Source organism: Watersipora subatra, chromosome 6 (genome assembly GCF_963576615.1).
Source record: "Watersipora subatra chromosome 6, tzWatSuba1.1, whole genome shotgun sequence".
NCBI lineage: Eukaryota > Metazoa > Bryozoa > Gymnolaemata > Cheilostomatida > Watersiporidae > Watersipora > Watersipora subatra.
The window spans coordinates 44,709,543-44,726,782 of record NC_088713.1 but is presented as its reverse complement, the minus strand read 5'-3'; the positions used below and the strand labels follow the sequence as shown (position 1 = coordinate 44,726,782).

Genomic DNA, 17,240 nt, shown 5'->3' with positions numbered 1-17,240 from the left:
GGAGGTCCGCCCCTTTCCTGTTTTGGCCCTCTGGCAAACTTCGCAAGAGAGGACTGCTCTCCGGATATCTCCGGCCATACCCGGCCAATACCAGTCCAATTGGACGCGTTTCAAGGTCTTCTCCACACCGCAGTGTGTTTGCTCGTGGACTTTCCACAGGATTTCCTGTCTCAATGTTTTCGGGCATACCACCACCACCTTTTCTCGCCCATTCTGGGTGAGATGGAGGGTCAACACGCCCGACTCGTCGAGCTGGAGCTGGTGAAACATCCGGGCCAATCGCTGCAGCTCGGGGCTGCCCACTCGTAGCACGGCCTCTTCCACTCCTCTCCGGTTCCTGACGGCCTGGTAAATGACCCCTAGGTCGGTAGCGGCTCTCTGTTGTAGTGCCCGTACTTCATCCAGCGGGGTTTGTACAACCGTCAGTTGTTCTGGACCCTTTTGGACTACACTTTCACCAGTTCCATCAAAAATGTTGGTTTCGCCAGTTACCTTGACGGCTTGTAACTGAGGATCCTGAGGCCTTCTGGGAGGGTGGTCCAACACTCTGGATGTTCCTGCCCCGCCCGGCAGCCGTACTGGGACGGGACTGGTTGGCGTGGGAGTCGGGAGGCCGTGCCCTAAAACAGGTCTGTTGCCAGGTAGTCAAGGCCATTCATCCTCATCCAACTGGCGGGGGTTGGGACTGGATGTTCCGGTGCCTCTTGGCGGCTGTACCGGAACTTGGTCCACTGGCACAGCAGTTTCCCAATTCGTTCCTGGGGTTACTAGAAAGTCGCATACTTGCGACCTCGTTGGCCCTTGATCCCGCCTCTCAATAGCAGCACACTGCCGGCAGTCGACGCACTGTCGTCGACTCAATCCATCGGCGTTCCCATGTTTATCGCCTTTTCGATGGATAATTCGGTACTTGTGCTCGGCCAGACTCTCCAGCCACCGGGCCACCTGGCAAGAGGGTTCCTTCCTCCTGTGCAACCAAACCAAGGAGGCATGGTCGGTTCGGATGGTAAACTCTCTGCCATATAGGTAGGGCCGGAAGTGCCGGACAGCCTGTACCACTGCCAGTAGCTCCCTTCTGGTTACGCAGTAATTGCGTTCGGCGGAGGAGAGGGTCTTGCTATAGTAGGCTATGGGTCGCTCCGTGCCCTGCTGGACCTGGGATAACACAGCCCCAGTCCCTACGTTACTAGCATCGGTATCTAGCACGTAGGGCAAGGAGGGGTCGGGATATGCCAGTACTGGAGCGTGTGTCAGCGACCATTTGAGCCTAAGAAAAGCTTCCTGTTCCTCTTCTCCCCATTTCCAGGGGACCCCTTCGCTGGTCAACAAGGTGAGAGGTTTGGCGATCGAGGCATAGTCTGGCACGTATCTGTGATAGTACCCAGTGGTACCCAAGTATGACCTTAGCTGCGTCACGTCTTGGGGTGCTGCCCATCCACTTATGGCCTGAATCTTCTCAGGGTCGGTAGCCACCCCCGTGTTGCTGACTATGTGGCCCAGGTACTTGACCTGGGTCTGGAACAAGCTGCATTTGGAGGGCTTTAACTTCAGCCCGGCCTGCCTCAATCGCTCCAACACCTCGGCAAGCCTAGTGACATGACTGGAGAAGTCGGCTGACATGACGATGATGTCATCGAGGTACAGCAGCAGGGTTTTCCAGTGTAGCCCTTGGAGGACACGTTCCATCAGCCGCTGGAAGGTAGCTGGGGCGGAGGTCAGTCCAAAGGGAAGCACCTTCCACCTCCACAACCCACTGCGTGTGGCGAACGCCGATCGCTCCTGGGCCTCGGCGGAGAGGGGTACCTGCCAGTATCCGCTCATCATGTCCAAGGTACTGAAGAACCTACTGCCAGACAAGGCGTCCAAGCTCTCATCAATCCGGGGGAGGGGGTAGGCGTCCTGGCGAGTGACACTATTAAGTTTCCTATAGTCTACACACAATCGCCACGCCCCGTCCTTCTTCCTCACCAAGACCACCGGAGAGCTCCAGGCCCCGTGAGCGGGCTCAATCATGCCTTGCTTTTCCAGGGCCGAAACCTGTCGTTCGATCTCGGCTTCCTTCTCGTGTCCTACACGGTACGGGTGTTGACGGATGGGTTGTGCCTCTGGGAGGAGGGGGATCTCGTGTTGTACCAGGGTGGTACGTCCCATGTCTTCACTCCCTTGGCTGAATACATCCGCATAACGGGTCAAAAGGTCTTCCATTCTTCGGTGCTCGGTAGGGGACGAGCAATGTGGCGCCGCCTGTCGGAGCAGGTCCAGCATGTGGAGAGGTACGTTGGAGACAGGAGGGGGAGTTTCTTTGGAAACCTCGGCTTCTCCCTTCGCTGTCCAGGGGGCCTCTATTTCGTCCGGCCCGACCCCAGTGTATTGCCCCACGACCGTTCCTGCCGTCACGCTGACGGGATGGTCGGTGGGGTTCATACAACGGATGGCCACTCTCCCCTTCTCACCGGGTTGGTGTAGGCTGGCGGCCACCATATATCCGTTCTTCGTTCCCTCAATTAACCCGACTGGCTGATAGGAGGAGGACGTGAGACGTCCGGCAACCAGGACCTCGGTTCGAGGGGGAAGCGTTGTGGCTCGCATTATCTGCACGCTGCTTGTCAGAGGTCGACCCTCTCGGTCAGTGCAAGTCAACTTCTGTCCATTTAACACCAGCGTGGGTTGCTGAAAGTTCATCTCGCAGTGGTGGTCGACCAGGAAAGGCATGCCCAGGATGGCATCTTCCTTCAGGGCACACACCACGAGAGACACAGTAACCTGGACGCTCCTGACTCTGACCGGAAGAGTGATGAGTCCGTGGAACTGCAGCCGGGTACCATCTGCCATTTGTCCATAGTCCTCCCGGACCTCCAATTTGCTTTTGACATCTTTAGGTAACCGCTCAAAGACATGTCGTCCCAACAAATTAGAGGTACATCCGGTGTCCACGAGGAATTGGACGGGCTGACCTCCGATGCGACCTGGCAAGAAATAGCTGCTATTATGTGGCTTCCATGACTCGTCTCCGTGGGTCCGTCTGGCTTTGCTAGTCCTCTGGGGGCCCTTCTTGGAAGGCCGAGACGGCTTTGGCCAGACGTATGTTTCGTCCTTGGCTTCTGAGAGTGGGAGACCTGCACACTCAGGTAAGGGTTGATACTGGTTATGCAAGGGGACCGGTGGCGAGTAGGGGGGGAGCCTGCCTCGCCTAGTCCGTCGTGGCTGTTGCCACTGTTCTTGCAAGGGTATATTTGATCCACAGTCAGTACTTCCCCCTACTGCTGTGGATGGTAACCGTTTCCCGGCCTCGTGACTTGAGGCTGTAGTCCTTGGGAGGCTTGGGGGCACCGGCGTTGGGTGTGCCCTGCCTGGCCGCAACCCCAACAATTTGGTCCCCTTTTGTCCACTCCCCGTTGTCCCAACAGCTTTCCTTCCCTCAGTCCATCTGCTAACCCCTTTATAGCCATCAGGACGTTGTTCAAGGTGGCTGATGGGGGGTCCGAATGGACGGGGGCGACTGTAGCGGGGGTAACTTCTTCCTCCTCCACCGTCATTATTAGGGGTCGGGCACCAGGTCGAGGAAGAGTGGGCTGGATTTGCAGGAACTCGTTCCCCGCCTGCACTGCTTCCTCCAAGCTCTGTGCCTTCATCGCTAACAAGTGGCGTTGGAGGGGCGTATTTCCCAGTGTCAGAGAAAACGCATCCATGGCCATACTGGACTGGTAGGATTCTGGGAGGTCAGCGTATGCTATTTTCACCAGACGCTCCATCTCTGTGGCATGTTCTTGGAGGCTTGTTTTGGGTTCCCTTTTTAGGTGGAGTCTACTCCTCGCCTCTCTCGGGGAGAGCCCGTACTTCATGCGTAAAGCCGAGAAGATGGAGGCAGGTGAGTCCCCTCGACTGCAACCTCTGGCTCCCTCCTTCAGGGTCTCCCGCAGGTGGAGGAGCATGGCCTTCTCACTCCACTCATTTGCTTCCGCAACCTCTTTGAACTGGGAGATGAATAGCTCCACATCCTCACTCCCATCGAACTTCGGAGGCTTGAAGCTGGCTCCCCCTCTGGGTATCTGTAAGGCTCTAGTGATAGCCTCTGTCAGTTGACCAATCTGGTCGACCTGCTGTAACTCTGCCTCAGCCAGATCTCTGGTAGCATTCCGTCGGCTGTTTGGCATGGTTACTAGATTCGTCTTATAATTCCTAATTACCGCAGTCTTATCCCACCGCTGCCACCAGTGTATTGGATCCTGCGACCAACACGTAGAAGCGACCTGGGTCGGCTTACTCTACCGGTCTGCATTCACTCTCCACAGGGGCCGTGTAAGTGTTGCCTGTTGACCAACACGCGGAGGCGACTAGGTCGGCTTACACCACCGGTCTACTACAACCACCTTATACGGGGAATTGCCCCCTGAGTGATATTATGCTCGTTCGACAAGGTCGACCTGAGGTCGACCGGGGTCGACAGTGTTTCTATACTCTACTCCCAAAGCACAGTCCGTAGACTGAGGCTTGGAGTAAATAAGTGCTCAGTGTGATTCTGTTATTGCGCAAGGTAACAGAAGAGTGTGGGTCCAAATGCAAAGCATGTATTGAACGAACTTACTAGGCCGAAACACGGCCTTAAGTATAACCAGATATGCAAATGAGGTGGCTAGGGCCAACCTCCTCTAGGGGCGTGACTATATAAAATAACACAAGAGAACACAACTCTAATGACAATAACCAAAAAGGAGATGGTAATGCATGTTTCCATCACAATATATATTTTGAGAGGATTTTATCACAAGGAGCATATGTTAATCATAGAACAAATACCGTAGTTGAAGGCTTGATGTTGAACAGGTAATAAATAAAATAAAAACCTGATGAATTTGAGTAACTTACCTTGAAAACTAGATCTTTACTAAAATCTTTACTAAAACAATACCTGTGTTTTGGAACATTATAACAATTGTCATGCCATCAACAGTGATAGTTATTAACCCCAAGCAAGAGCTTTAAGCGTGAGTATCTTAACCAATGTAATGGCTATTTGCCCAATGAGTCAACTACATTCCGTGTTGCTTACTGTAAATGTCGAGCTAATGTAGCTTAATGGTTAAGTTCGCTGCCTCTAAATCTAGAGGTCCTGGGATGTTATTCACTGCTGTGCAAATTTTTCATTTCTAGAATTTAATTGCTATAATTAAACACAGGGTTTAACGATGATCAACTATTGATAAATACGATACTTTTATGAAACTGAAAAATTAATTTAGCAGCCACTAGTAAGTGAAACTGTGGGCATCTAGCAAAGGCAAATCTTTGTTAGATGTACAATCGTGCTTCCTCATTGCAATGTTCATCGATACGGCTGGTAGCTCATGGCACTGAAAATTGAGAACACCAGCCAATGAAAAGACCTATAACGTTAGTTTATGGATTTCTTATGCAATGTGATCTCAAATTCCTAGTGATCAAATTGAGCAAGAAGTTGTTTACTGATTGAAACATCTTTGAGACTTTGTTATCACCCATTCAAGCCATTTTAACACAGAAATAGAACTTTTATGTATGTCCTGACTAGCTGAATGATCTGGTCAGGCACAGTAATAAAAATCAGCTTAAAAACATCACATTGCCTACATTACCTTACCTACAATATTACCTTTAAGCTATACTACTTGCAACTATTTATAAGCTGTTTTTCGTTATCAGTGCTGCGCTTGTCATCGCCTATTGAGGCAAGCTGGTAATCCTTACGTGTAACACAGCATCGTCATGCGTATTTTAACCAATGTAGTGAATATCTTCACCATGTCTGTTGTGCTCAGTTGAATGTGTAGATTAATGAATAAGCCCGATTCCTTCAGTATCATATTCATCAAAGGATAATTAGCTGCAATCCTCTGCAAAGTGGGTTTTTCATTACTAAAATTTATTGCTATAACTGTACAGATGAACCGATACTGAGATTTATATATATGAGATATATATATATATATATATAATTATATATATATAATTATATATATATATATATAATTATATTATATATAATTATATATATATAATTATGAGATATATATAATTATATATATATACACCCAGAAATTTCCTTTTAGTGGGGATTTTGAAAAACACTTTTTATTGGGACTTTTTTAAGGGCTATCAAATAACAATTGATATATGTGTATAATATACTATCCAATAGTCAAAGTTCTCTAAACATATTTACATTGTATATATACATGGGTAAACAATATATATATGGGTAACTAACATTGACTATTTGGTATTTAATATTCTTATACATGTATATATCAATCGTAATTTAATTGACTTTCACAAGTCCCAAAAAGAACCATTTTTTAAAATCCTTAAAATAGGCAGATTTTTGAGTGTATAATTTTATATGTACACTCTATCATATATTATTATATTATAATTTTGATAGAATTTACTGCAGTTCAGTCCGATAGTGTTTTTAAACTTTTCGCTTATGTACCTAATCTCTGGATTTTTGTGGTTGTTCTAACACCATCACAACACACTAAACTTTATACATACAAGTTCATTGTCACATTTTCCTTTTTCTAAAATAATTTTGTGCATAGTTCAAGGGTTGACAACAGTAATGTCACACATGCAGTTTCTTGTCAAATCACAAGCATTGTCATTTTTACAAATGGGTTCTAAGAATAACCTTCAGAAACTGTTGAAGTTCCCAATTTGTGGAAGAGCGGTAGATAAGTCACTATTGACCTCTTAGATTACTGCCAAGTCAATGAGTTTGGGTCACAATGACATTCCATTATCACTGCTACTCAATTTTCTTGTAAATTTGGGGATTTGTGGATAAATTATTTGAAGGTGGTTGAATGGGCATTTTTCATTGATAACGCATGAGTTGTACCATCACAATGTTGAACGTATTTTAATAGATTAGAAAAGCTTAAGATCTACAATGCAGAGCAAAAAACCTATGTTGATAGTTAATTAAGGCCAGTAAAACAGAGCTTTAATGGAATTTTTAAATAGTTGGTCAGTGTGAGACTGCTTGTTACGTTGATACTTAGAACAAAGAGGGTCCTGCTATACATTGAACAGAGAGGGTCCTGTTATATGTTGAACAGAGAGGGTCCTGCTATAGGTTGAACAGAGATGGTCCTGCTATATGTTGAACAGAGAGGGTCCTGATATACGTTGAACAGAGAGGGTCCTGCTATACGTTGAACAGAGAGGGTCCTGCTATACTTTGAACAGAGAGGGTCCTGCTATGAGTTGAACAGAGAGGGTCCTGATATACGTTGAACAGAGAGGGTCCTGCTATACGTTGAACAGAGAGAGTCCTGCTAATTATTACACAACATCAAAGAGTTACAAGTTTAGCAAAATAAATTATGAGAAGCAGAAGTTTTTCTGCAATAATGGGATTATATTATCTGCAGAAAATAAAACAGCAAACTGAAACTGGTATCATAAAATTTTTCACTTGCATCACAGTCAACTTGATATATACAATGCATGCATGGAATGCATGGCCACAGCGTATATTGGCCAAACTTGATATATACAATGCATGCATGGAATGCTTGGCCACAGCGTATATTGGCCAAACTTGATATATACAATGCATGCATGGAATGCTTGGCCACAGCGTATAGTGGCCAAACTTGATATATACAATGCATGCATTGTATATATCAAGTTTTGCCAATATACGCTGCATGGCCAAACTTGATATGTACAATGCATGCACTGTATATATTTAGTTTTGCCACTATACGCTGCATGGCAAAACTTGATATATACAATGCATGCATAGTATATATCAAGTTGATTGTGATGCAATCTATGATACAATGTGCAATGTTATGATATGTGATGCAACCAGCTACATGTATAATTTGCTACTTTATTTTGACTCATGGAACGATGATGATCGTATGTTTGCCCAAATTGACCAATTGCCCACAATCGACAACTAACACACATTGACATTGACAGCCAGGGTTCAAAGGTTTAAAAACAAGATATCAGTCTCCATATCCTCTTACTTGAACCTTTAATTTGTACAGCCAGCACTAATCTCTGCAAATGTCTATTCTTTCCTACTTGTAATTCCCTTACTACAACTTCATAGGTAACTGATTAAGTTCAAGTTTTTTCAGCCAATGGCAGTTATTCATTCACCTAATTCAGCCAATTAAAAAAATCAGTTCAAAGACACTTCCCAACAGATGTGATTCCTTTGTATGGCACCACTCCTTAGTCATAAAACCCATATCTTTTGGAAGGACAACTCCAAAATACTTCAAAGTTTATTTTGTAGTCCCAATGATAATAACCATGGCTAAAAGTATGTATTACAAATAGAATTTTCAATGGTTTTACAATAAAATTGCTTGGTGGGACTATATACGTCCCACTAATTTCTTCAGTCCCACTAAATGTGGAGGTATAGTTATATATGCCCAACAAAAGAACATTATGGATGTATAATTATATATATATATATAATTATATATATATATAATTATGAGATATATATATATCGTATGTATAAATATATATATATATATCGTATGTATAAATATATATATATATATATAGTTATATATATATAATTATATATATATATAATTATATACATATATATATACTAGCTTTATATCTTTGAAGTTTATCTTTGGGATTCGCTGGATTTCCATGTTTCTATTGATTTTGGAGTTGACCTCTGTCGACGAATTTGTACCCTAATGTTTCAACGATTCACAGTTGTACTTTATCGATTTTTCCAAGATTAGCAATGTACTTCTTAAAATATAACTTCTTAAGTTAGACTAGACTTTTCAATTTACACTTTATACACTTGTTGCACTAGGCCAGAATACTTGATCAGAATTTTCTTTATTAATAATAATACTAATATCTCTCTATATTACAAAACAGCAAAATAATTTACTACTTGCTGTACAATTATTACTTTAAAAGTTGTCTGAATGACAATCGACTGCGATAAAAAAATTTTGATTTAGAGACCAGATCTTATTGTTATTGTCAACTGAAAAATTTTTGTTAAACATCCTTCTACAAGTTTTTAATTTGTTAGTTTTTAATGATCCCAACAAGGCTTGCTGCTTCATATTATAACAAGCTTCTTACTTTTTGTCTTTTGGAATTCCTAGTGTTTGTTTAGCTGATGTTCAGTGTCCACAAGTACAAAAAAACTCATGAAAATCTTCAAACATCTGATTTATTCCTGGTGCATTAAGAAATCGCCAATCAATACTTCGAATGATTAAAAAAATTAATTTAATTTGGAAACTTTATCTTATAGTATCATTTTAGTAGCGCTCAGCCAAAAAAACAAATGTGTTAATTAAAATGTTTTGATTTTGAATTTAAATTTGAATTTAAGCAAAATAGAATTCTTTTTGAGCAATTCTAAAATCGCATTTGCATTGTATCAGGTTACAAAATGTTTAGCGCTTTGAAACTTTGATGGTGCAAACGTCTGTTATTACTGGGAATGTACAATAGTTGTATTACATATTTTCAGCTAATTGATTCGTGTTACTGTGGTTCAATAACCACTTAAAAAAACTCATTAAACCACATGCAGAAACATTTTAGTAACAGAGTTGCAAAAGAGTGCCAAAGAGCAGCAAGATGATTAATGCTGAGATAAACTATCAAAGACTACGCCTGCTAAACAATCTATAATTAATATAATTTTTTTATTTTCAATTTTTTTAAAGGATTTTATGAAAATAAAACTATTAATTAATTGGTCAGCACAGTTTTAAGTAGCAGATTTGATAAAAACCTCTTGTATCTTCTTTTAGTAGTTATCTTCTACTAGTAATCTCAGGGTAATGTTTGATGATAAATTGGAAGAAAACAACTCCATAACTTAGAAACAAATGTAAAAACTTTTGTTTAGAAAATAGTAGGTTAAAAACTACCAAAGCAGTAGCTTTTCACTTTGCTGGACATACCGAACCCTCTCAGTTTTTCTGCAACATCCCATAAGCTTTCTCTATTAAAAAAAAATAATTTTTTTAACATCAAAGTCATAAGTATATATATGTTGTACTGATACACAAGACGAACTACAAATTAACATCAATGTGTTCAAAGAATCAAACAAATACAATGCATGAACTAAAAAAAATACAAATTTTCATAAAAAATGACTGCAAATCAGTACAACTTTTTCTGTTGCCTTCAAAAGACATCTACCAAAGCATTAAGAGTGACTTCTAAGGTTTGATCGAACCCAGACTAAAAACCATCGTACTCAGCAAATAATTATGAATAAAAAGTATTAACATAATAGGAATTGAAGTATAACATATAATAGTTCCTTGGGTGAAGCCGCAGCCTGGTGGTACAGTGCAACAGATAATAGGATTTGATTCTCATAAAATGCAACTGGTTGTTTGAGAAGAAGCCTTTGACCTCAAATTGCGTTTTGCCAAATCAATGGTGCGGATTAATTTGTCTCAGAGCCAAGCAAAACCAAAACTACTTATGTAAAAAACTGACAGTGAAAAGCGCAGTTGTATTTTGTTTTGTTAAATTTAGCAGCGTGATAGCTGTATGTTGTAGTAGTTTTATTGTTTAACCTACTCGATATATGATCACAACTTCTTGCTAAATCATTTTGCTACTCACAAAATTTGTTTGAAGTTGATGAAAAGTTGACATGGAGAGAACAAGTTTTCATGATGAGGATTAAAGAGCTAGAGGAAACATTGAGTGATCTACAGCAACAACTTCAACCCAGTAATCTTCACCCAAATCCAGGTTGGCACTTTATTATCAAAAGTATTGTAGCATAACTCTGATAACAAGTTAAAATATTTTTAAGTAAAAAAATTTTTAAAAACTTAAATATTAATACACTTAAGAAGACGAGTTGAAAGGCTCTAACTAGTTTTGATTATATGTTTTTAGTTTTGTGAGCGTTTGAGAGTACCAACTTTTTAGTGCGAAAATGGGATATTTTTTACCCTCCAAAATTTCTTTCAATCATGTACAGATGATGACAGGACAAGTTTTATTAGTTACATAAATAAGGACATTAAAATAACATGATTTTCACATTTGAGAGATGTTCAGGCAAACTTCATATAGACTGTATGAGGTAGATTTCAGGTATATGCAGCACAAGAAAATTAAAAACACTTTTACAGCTGTAAGAGTTGCATACATCGCACATTAGACTACAGCGCTCTCCTTTTACAGTTTTTTTTCACGGCTTATGATGTGGCTTTTCTGGTCCCTCGTTACGGCATTTTCCTACCATACAACATCAACACGTCCTCCAAAATTTAAATTTAAACAGCATTGCTTGGCTTTTTCTGTCAAAATAATGTTGAAAAGGTTTTTTAATAAGGTCGACTAAAATTTATTGTGAAAGTGAGGCAACAAGCTCTAAGCCGCAAGCAGGTAGAAAAATTAATATGACGATAAAATTGAAACTAAGTTTAGTAGAATATTAAAACTTAGCTTTAATTGTGTGTGTTTGTTTTATAAGCTAAACTCATTTAATATAAATTCTAAGTTTATGTTATTTTACGATGTAACGTAGCTTCACAAAAGTCTAGTATACTAAACACATTGCTGTCAAGTCTCTCACACCAAGGTTAGCTACTATGCCTGTTTTGAAAGTGAGAACTCCATACAGTATTGTACATAGTAATGTTACATTTTATTGCAGATCATTACCACTAAATAAGTAACTATAGTTACAAATGTTACTATATTATTTTGTTACTAAATTATGACATGCACAGTACATATATAAAGCTTTGATGTTTTTACTAAGGGTTTTTGATTAGATAATTGCTATAGGTTCCCATGCCCATCTAAATGACATCTTTGCCTTACGATCCCAACACCAAAATGAATTAATGTCATATGGCAGATGGTTCACAGTATATAAATGTCACAACAGAATATAAAGTAATTCAAATAATTCTATTAAAGCATAAAACCTTGTTCCTTTTTTGCGTTTACAACAAAGATACAGTAGGCGCTCCTATAATATAAATAATTCGTTCCAGGAACGTTTACGTTATAGGGATTTTACGTTATAAGAACAATAAAATATTTGCAAATTGCCTAATACATTCTAAGATTTTCCAAACTTGCCTCTCTCATCATACAAAAGAGAAAAACTGGACATAACTTTTTCCACTTGTAGGCTGTACCATAATTGTAGTGTTATTGATTTGCATCGACCACTTTTCTTATTTTTTTAATCAATCTAACTAGTTTTATAGACCATGATTGCTACACTTTTACAATACTTTGATGGGGAGCAGCAGATCTTTGACGCCCATTGACAAATATTTGCTTAATTTTTCCAAATACTAAGGTCTATTCTGCAAAGTAAAACTAATAACAAATATTTTATACGGCCACGATAAACAAAATAACAAAATATTTTTACTATAAAAAGAGCGGTACTACCTGTTTGTCATCTATCTGTATTCAGAGGTCAAAATCTGGATAAAAGAAAACTTTTGACGATTCCCCAATATGTGACATTTAGATTGGTTGTCCGATTGTGGTAACCAATCGATAGCCTTGAAGTATTTATGAACAATTGCGCAAGCTACCTATTCTCTGTTTTTTGGACACATTTGACAATCTCTCACGACAAACTAGAATGTCATGGATGTTGTATATAAAATAGAGATAGCGCTATACGCCATCATTTTTTTTCAAAAGCTTGGCGAGATAGATTAACATTCAAATCGAATTTGAAAATTTGCCCAATTTGTCACTTTATGTTATATGGAGTTTTTCTGTAAAAACTATTTCTTTTTTGGAAAAACTTCACATAAATTTTTTAAGTTATTTAGAATTTCCTTTATATAAGGTATATGTTATAGGAGTGTCTACTGTATTATTTTTTAGATTCTTGAATTTGTCAACTAACTAACCAACCAATCTAACTATATTTTGGTGAGCTTTACCATTTGGTTTTTATAAGATGTTGTCTTCTGTTTTGCAAAGAGCCAAGATTTGGGTCCGACAAGAGGGAAGAAAAAATACAAACTCTTGGATGTACAGAAGAAGATGTAAGTAGATGTTTACAAAATATCCATTATGCAAGATCTAATTTAAATTGTGATACTCACATGTACTTACAGTTAAGTCAATCATATAATCTCTCTTAAAAATACAAAATGCAAATCCAGCAGTTGTGTCTGTAGTAAATATGTATGGTAACTTACCTGACTAAAAGTATGTGCAATCAATAATAGTCTCTGCACCCCTAACAGTAACTAAAAGTAAAACCAACGGAGTTAACTGGCTGGAGTAAACAATATAGTATTACAGACAGCATGATGCCACACATATTTGTATTAGCTTATTAAGGTAATCAACATCCTTAACATCAGCTGAATATAATTTACTAGACTTGTCAGTTTTAAAGGGTATGAAAGATTTTATTAAAAAGTACACATATTTTGCGAGCATTTTAGTTTTTGTTTGTTGTTTTGACCAAAGTGATATTGGAAAAAGAGAAAGGGTTGGTTGAGAAATGCAATATTAGCAGTCAAATGGCACTGCAGTGCAATAGGATAACTGCAATGGTAACTGTAATGTACTGGGTGTGGGTGTTATTATATACAACAAATAGCAATAATGAAAGGAAAAGATTATATGTTTATATTTCTCCCCTTGCAATAGGAGAAATGCAATATTGGCCAATATTAGAAGTAAAATGCACTGATATTATTAAAATAACCAATATTATCAACATAGTAATAATATAAAACCAATGCACAATTTTGTTTACATTTAAAAACGTCATAGTTAGCAATATCAAGAAGTTGTGATATTTATATGCATTATTTATATTTTTATGCATTTATCATAAAAACTCTCAAACTTCGGTTCCGCTCGTTTGTTCGTGGGATTAGAAAGTATACATATTTTGCTAGCATTAGAGTTTTTGTTTGCCGTTTTAGACTATTGAACTGCCAGGATGTTTCAATGTTAAAATTTAAAAACCTATTTAGCAGTTACAACATTCAGAAGAACACTTTTCTAAAATGATGTCATTTTTGTGAAGTTTAGGCACATTTTCTTCTGAGTATTTTAAACATGATAAAGTTTTTGAACATTTTAATCTTGAAAACTCCTGGCAGTCAGATCACCTCAAACATCAAACAAATGCTCAAATAATAGAAAAACATCTATACTGTCTGCTAAAATATTTTAAAAGCTGACGTGAGTGACCCTTTAATTTTTAGTAGGAAAGTCACAGTGATAAAAAGAGATGACTACAGACCTTCAATTTAGTCTCCCGCCTTTTTAATAAAAGTAGGCTATAGCAAAATATTTTATTTTACTAAACATTAACAAAAATATATTATTATGTATCACAACAAGTGCTTACATGTATTTAATGACTTTTCTTCACTTTTTGTATATTTGGCTGATTGTGTACTTTTGCAGAATGGCAACTCATCTTATGTGAACGTGATTGAAAAAGATTTGTCCAACTTTTCTTGGTAAGCAACTTTGTATTTTATGTTAGGACTAGCCAAATTCCCACCGTCGCATGTGTATTAAAACAACTTATAAATAGTGGCAGGTAATGTAGTTGCCTGCCACTTGCTATTAGCCCGGCATATTGCCAATGACTAAATAAAGTAAGCTACTACTATCTGTATTGCTAAACTTACTGATAAGAGCTGTGAGAGCAAGCTTAAATGATGTTTTATAATGCAGTGCGAAGTGTGTATTCTAACTAACATAATGACTCATAATGCCTTACGAATCAATTGCACCTCGTGTAAATTAATTGGTTAGATTATCGCCTGGTGAATGGGAGGTTACGAGATCCAATCTAGCACAAAGTGGATCTTTCATTCCTAGGTATTAATAGCTACAGCTGGACACACCAAAAGGGAGACTTTGAGATTTATATATATAAACAGTTGTGTGTGATTGTCTGAAACTAAAAACAGTTGTCTGTATAGAATTCAGTATTGCCATCATGTACTGCATCAGTGTAAATAGTTTGCAAGTCATTCTCAGCTGAATCAGCTATATCTGTATCTGTATTAATGAATTTCACTTTGTCGTTTTGACTGTCTGCTTGTCTGAGTAAATGCTTTATGCTTCGGCATATTTTGCCAAGTTTGTTCAAACCTCACACATATATGATCCATACCCTCCGCCATGAATACAAAATATTTGGTTTCAATTCTGTCTCTGGTTACTGAAAACCAACCTGTTAAACAGCCATCTGATTAGAAACTCTAAAATTGGCCTTTGCATGCATTGACGATCATTTTTCCCGACTAATGCCTTCATGAATTGTTGTTGTGAAAGCAGCCTAAAAAATAAGGAAAAAGTTATAAATTTTGATTTTACTAAACAAATAAAAGAAATTCTTTTATTCTGTTGAGGCAGGTTTCACCTTTTGGTCAAACAGATTTCAAACAGGTCGACCACGGTTCAATCAAAAACATATATGCCGCAAATTGATTTTAACAAACTGATTTTAACATTAAATAAATTACATTTTTAACTACATGTATGTTTTTGCCTAGCTAAAAGTGGTGAATGTGATCCTTGTTCAAAAATTTACACTACTCTGATTTGGTCATATCTTATTTCAAATGATTGATTTTTCGAATTTGAACAAATTTGACAGTGTAAAGTTACTTACTATTGCCATTGGTTGTCTACTATGCAGGTATGTAGAAATGCGCAGCACTACAGAAGCTGTATCGATGCTATACGCTAGAGGAGGAGAACATGGCTTATTTTTTGTGAGAGAAAGAGAGAAACTTCCTGGAACATTCGCCATTGGAATAAAGCAAGTTTCATATACAGTTTACTTGACATCTTTCTAAAATACTGTCTGAGGTAACAATCTGTTATTGAATTTAAACAGTTGATATATATTAATGATTAAATTGGTTGCTGGAGAACTGTTAAATTTATCAAAATTAAATTGGGAAATTTCAATAGTTAAAGACGAACTTACACACAAATTTTAATTGAATTTATTCAAAATTATACAGATTGTCGTAGTGGAAATTGTGTTGAATTCTACAGGAAGAAAATTGATCATAGTTTTTATAAATGAACTTGTGCAAAACTTGAGTTTAGTTTAGTAGAAAGTATCGGTATTGTTCTATCATTTGAGATTGTTTTGATGTTTGAGGTGATCTGACTGCCAAGATGTTTCAAGATTATATTGATAAAACTTAATATCGATTAAAATACTCGAAAGGAAAATACGTGTCAAAATGCCACCACTAGTTTTGTGACTGCCACTCACTCTCATTATTAATATTGCCGATTGAGAAATGCAACATCACATGTCTCTATTCTGTCGATTTTTTTGCTAAAGTGCAATTATATATGACATAATAGCACTTTTGCTTGAATCTAAGCTTTTTCACGTAAAATACTATATTTTTAGAACCCACAGTACTGCCATAATCAATGATTGCATACAATAGGCTAATAAAAAACAAAAACCATGAAGTATTGTCAGATAATTAATAACACAGGCTATCTTGACATGCTACTGTAAACTCTTTAGTCCGGTCTGCTTGTTAGCTGCCAAGACTACTGACATTTTCAAAATATGCTACAATAGTTGCTAAAAAAGGAACAAAACTAAACACGTACTAATGTTCTATTCTTACCTCATGTAGTAAAACAACTCTAAAAACAACTTTAGCAAAACATGATGTGATATACAGGCTACGTTGAAATGCCAAAATCAAATACATATATTTATATACAAGCTGTATATATGACTAATATATATACCATATATTATTTCGTAATAAAAGTAAAGTTTTTCCCCAAATCATGCTGTTGTCTTTGATACTAACTTTTGGATCGGAACTTTGCGGAAGTAAATATATCTCTATTATCAAAGAGAAACAGCTATGTAGGTCATGTGAGCTTACTGCAGCATTAACTAATGCTGTATATATGAATAACAACACTTGAAGTTGTTTCAGGGCAATCCTGTCTATTATTTATATATATAACTCTCAAAGTTTGTCATAAGTTTGTCCAGCTATATCGATAAAAATTTAGCAATGAAAAATGTGTTTCTCAGAAGACTTGATCTCGTAGCCTCCCATTTACAAGGCTACAAGCTAACCCATTACACTACACAAGATGCAATTAATTCATGGGACATTATGGGTCATTATCTGGGTTAAAATATGCATAGCAACTTGGCGTTATGCGCAGCAACATCACTAAAGCTT

The 17,240-nt window shown here is 38.3% G+C and overlaps 1 protein-coding gene across 1 annotated transcript in view; it reads left to right on the top strand.

The window, feature by feature from the left end:
• Positions 1 to 17,240, top strand: part of LOC137398646 (uncharacterized) — a 93,588-nt gene that overhangs the window by 23,306 nt on the left and 53,042 nt on the right. The window contains exon 7 of the mRNA XM_068084825.1: positions 10,660 to 10,776. Coding sequence (XP_067940926.1) covers positions 10,660 to 10,776 — 117 coding nt within the window. The remainder of the gene's footprint in view (positions 1 to 10,659; positions 10,777 to 17,240) is intronic.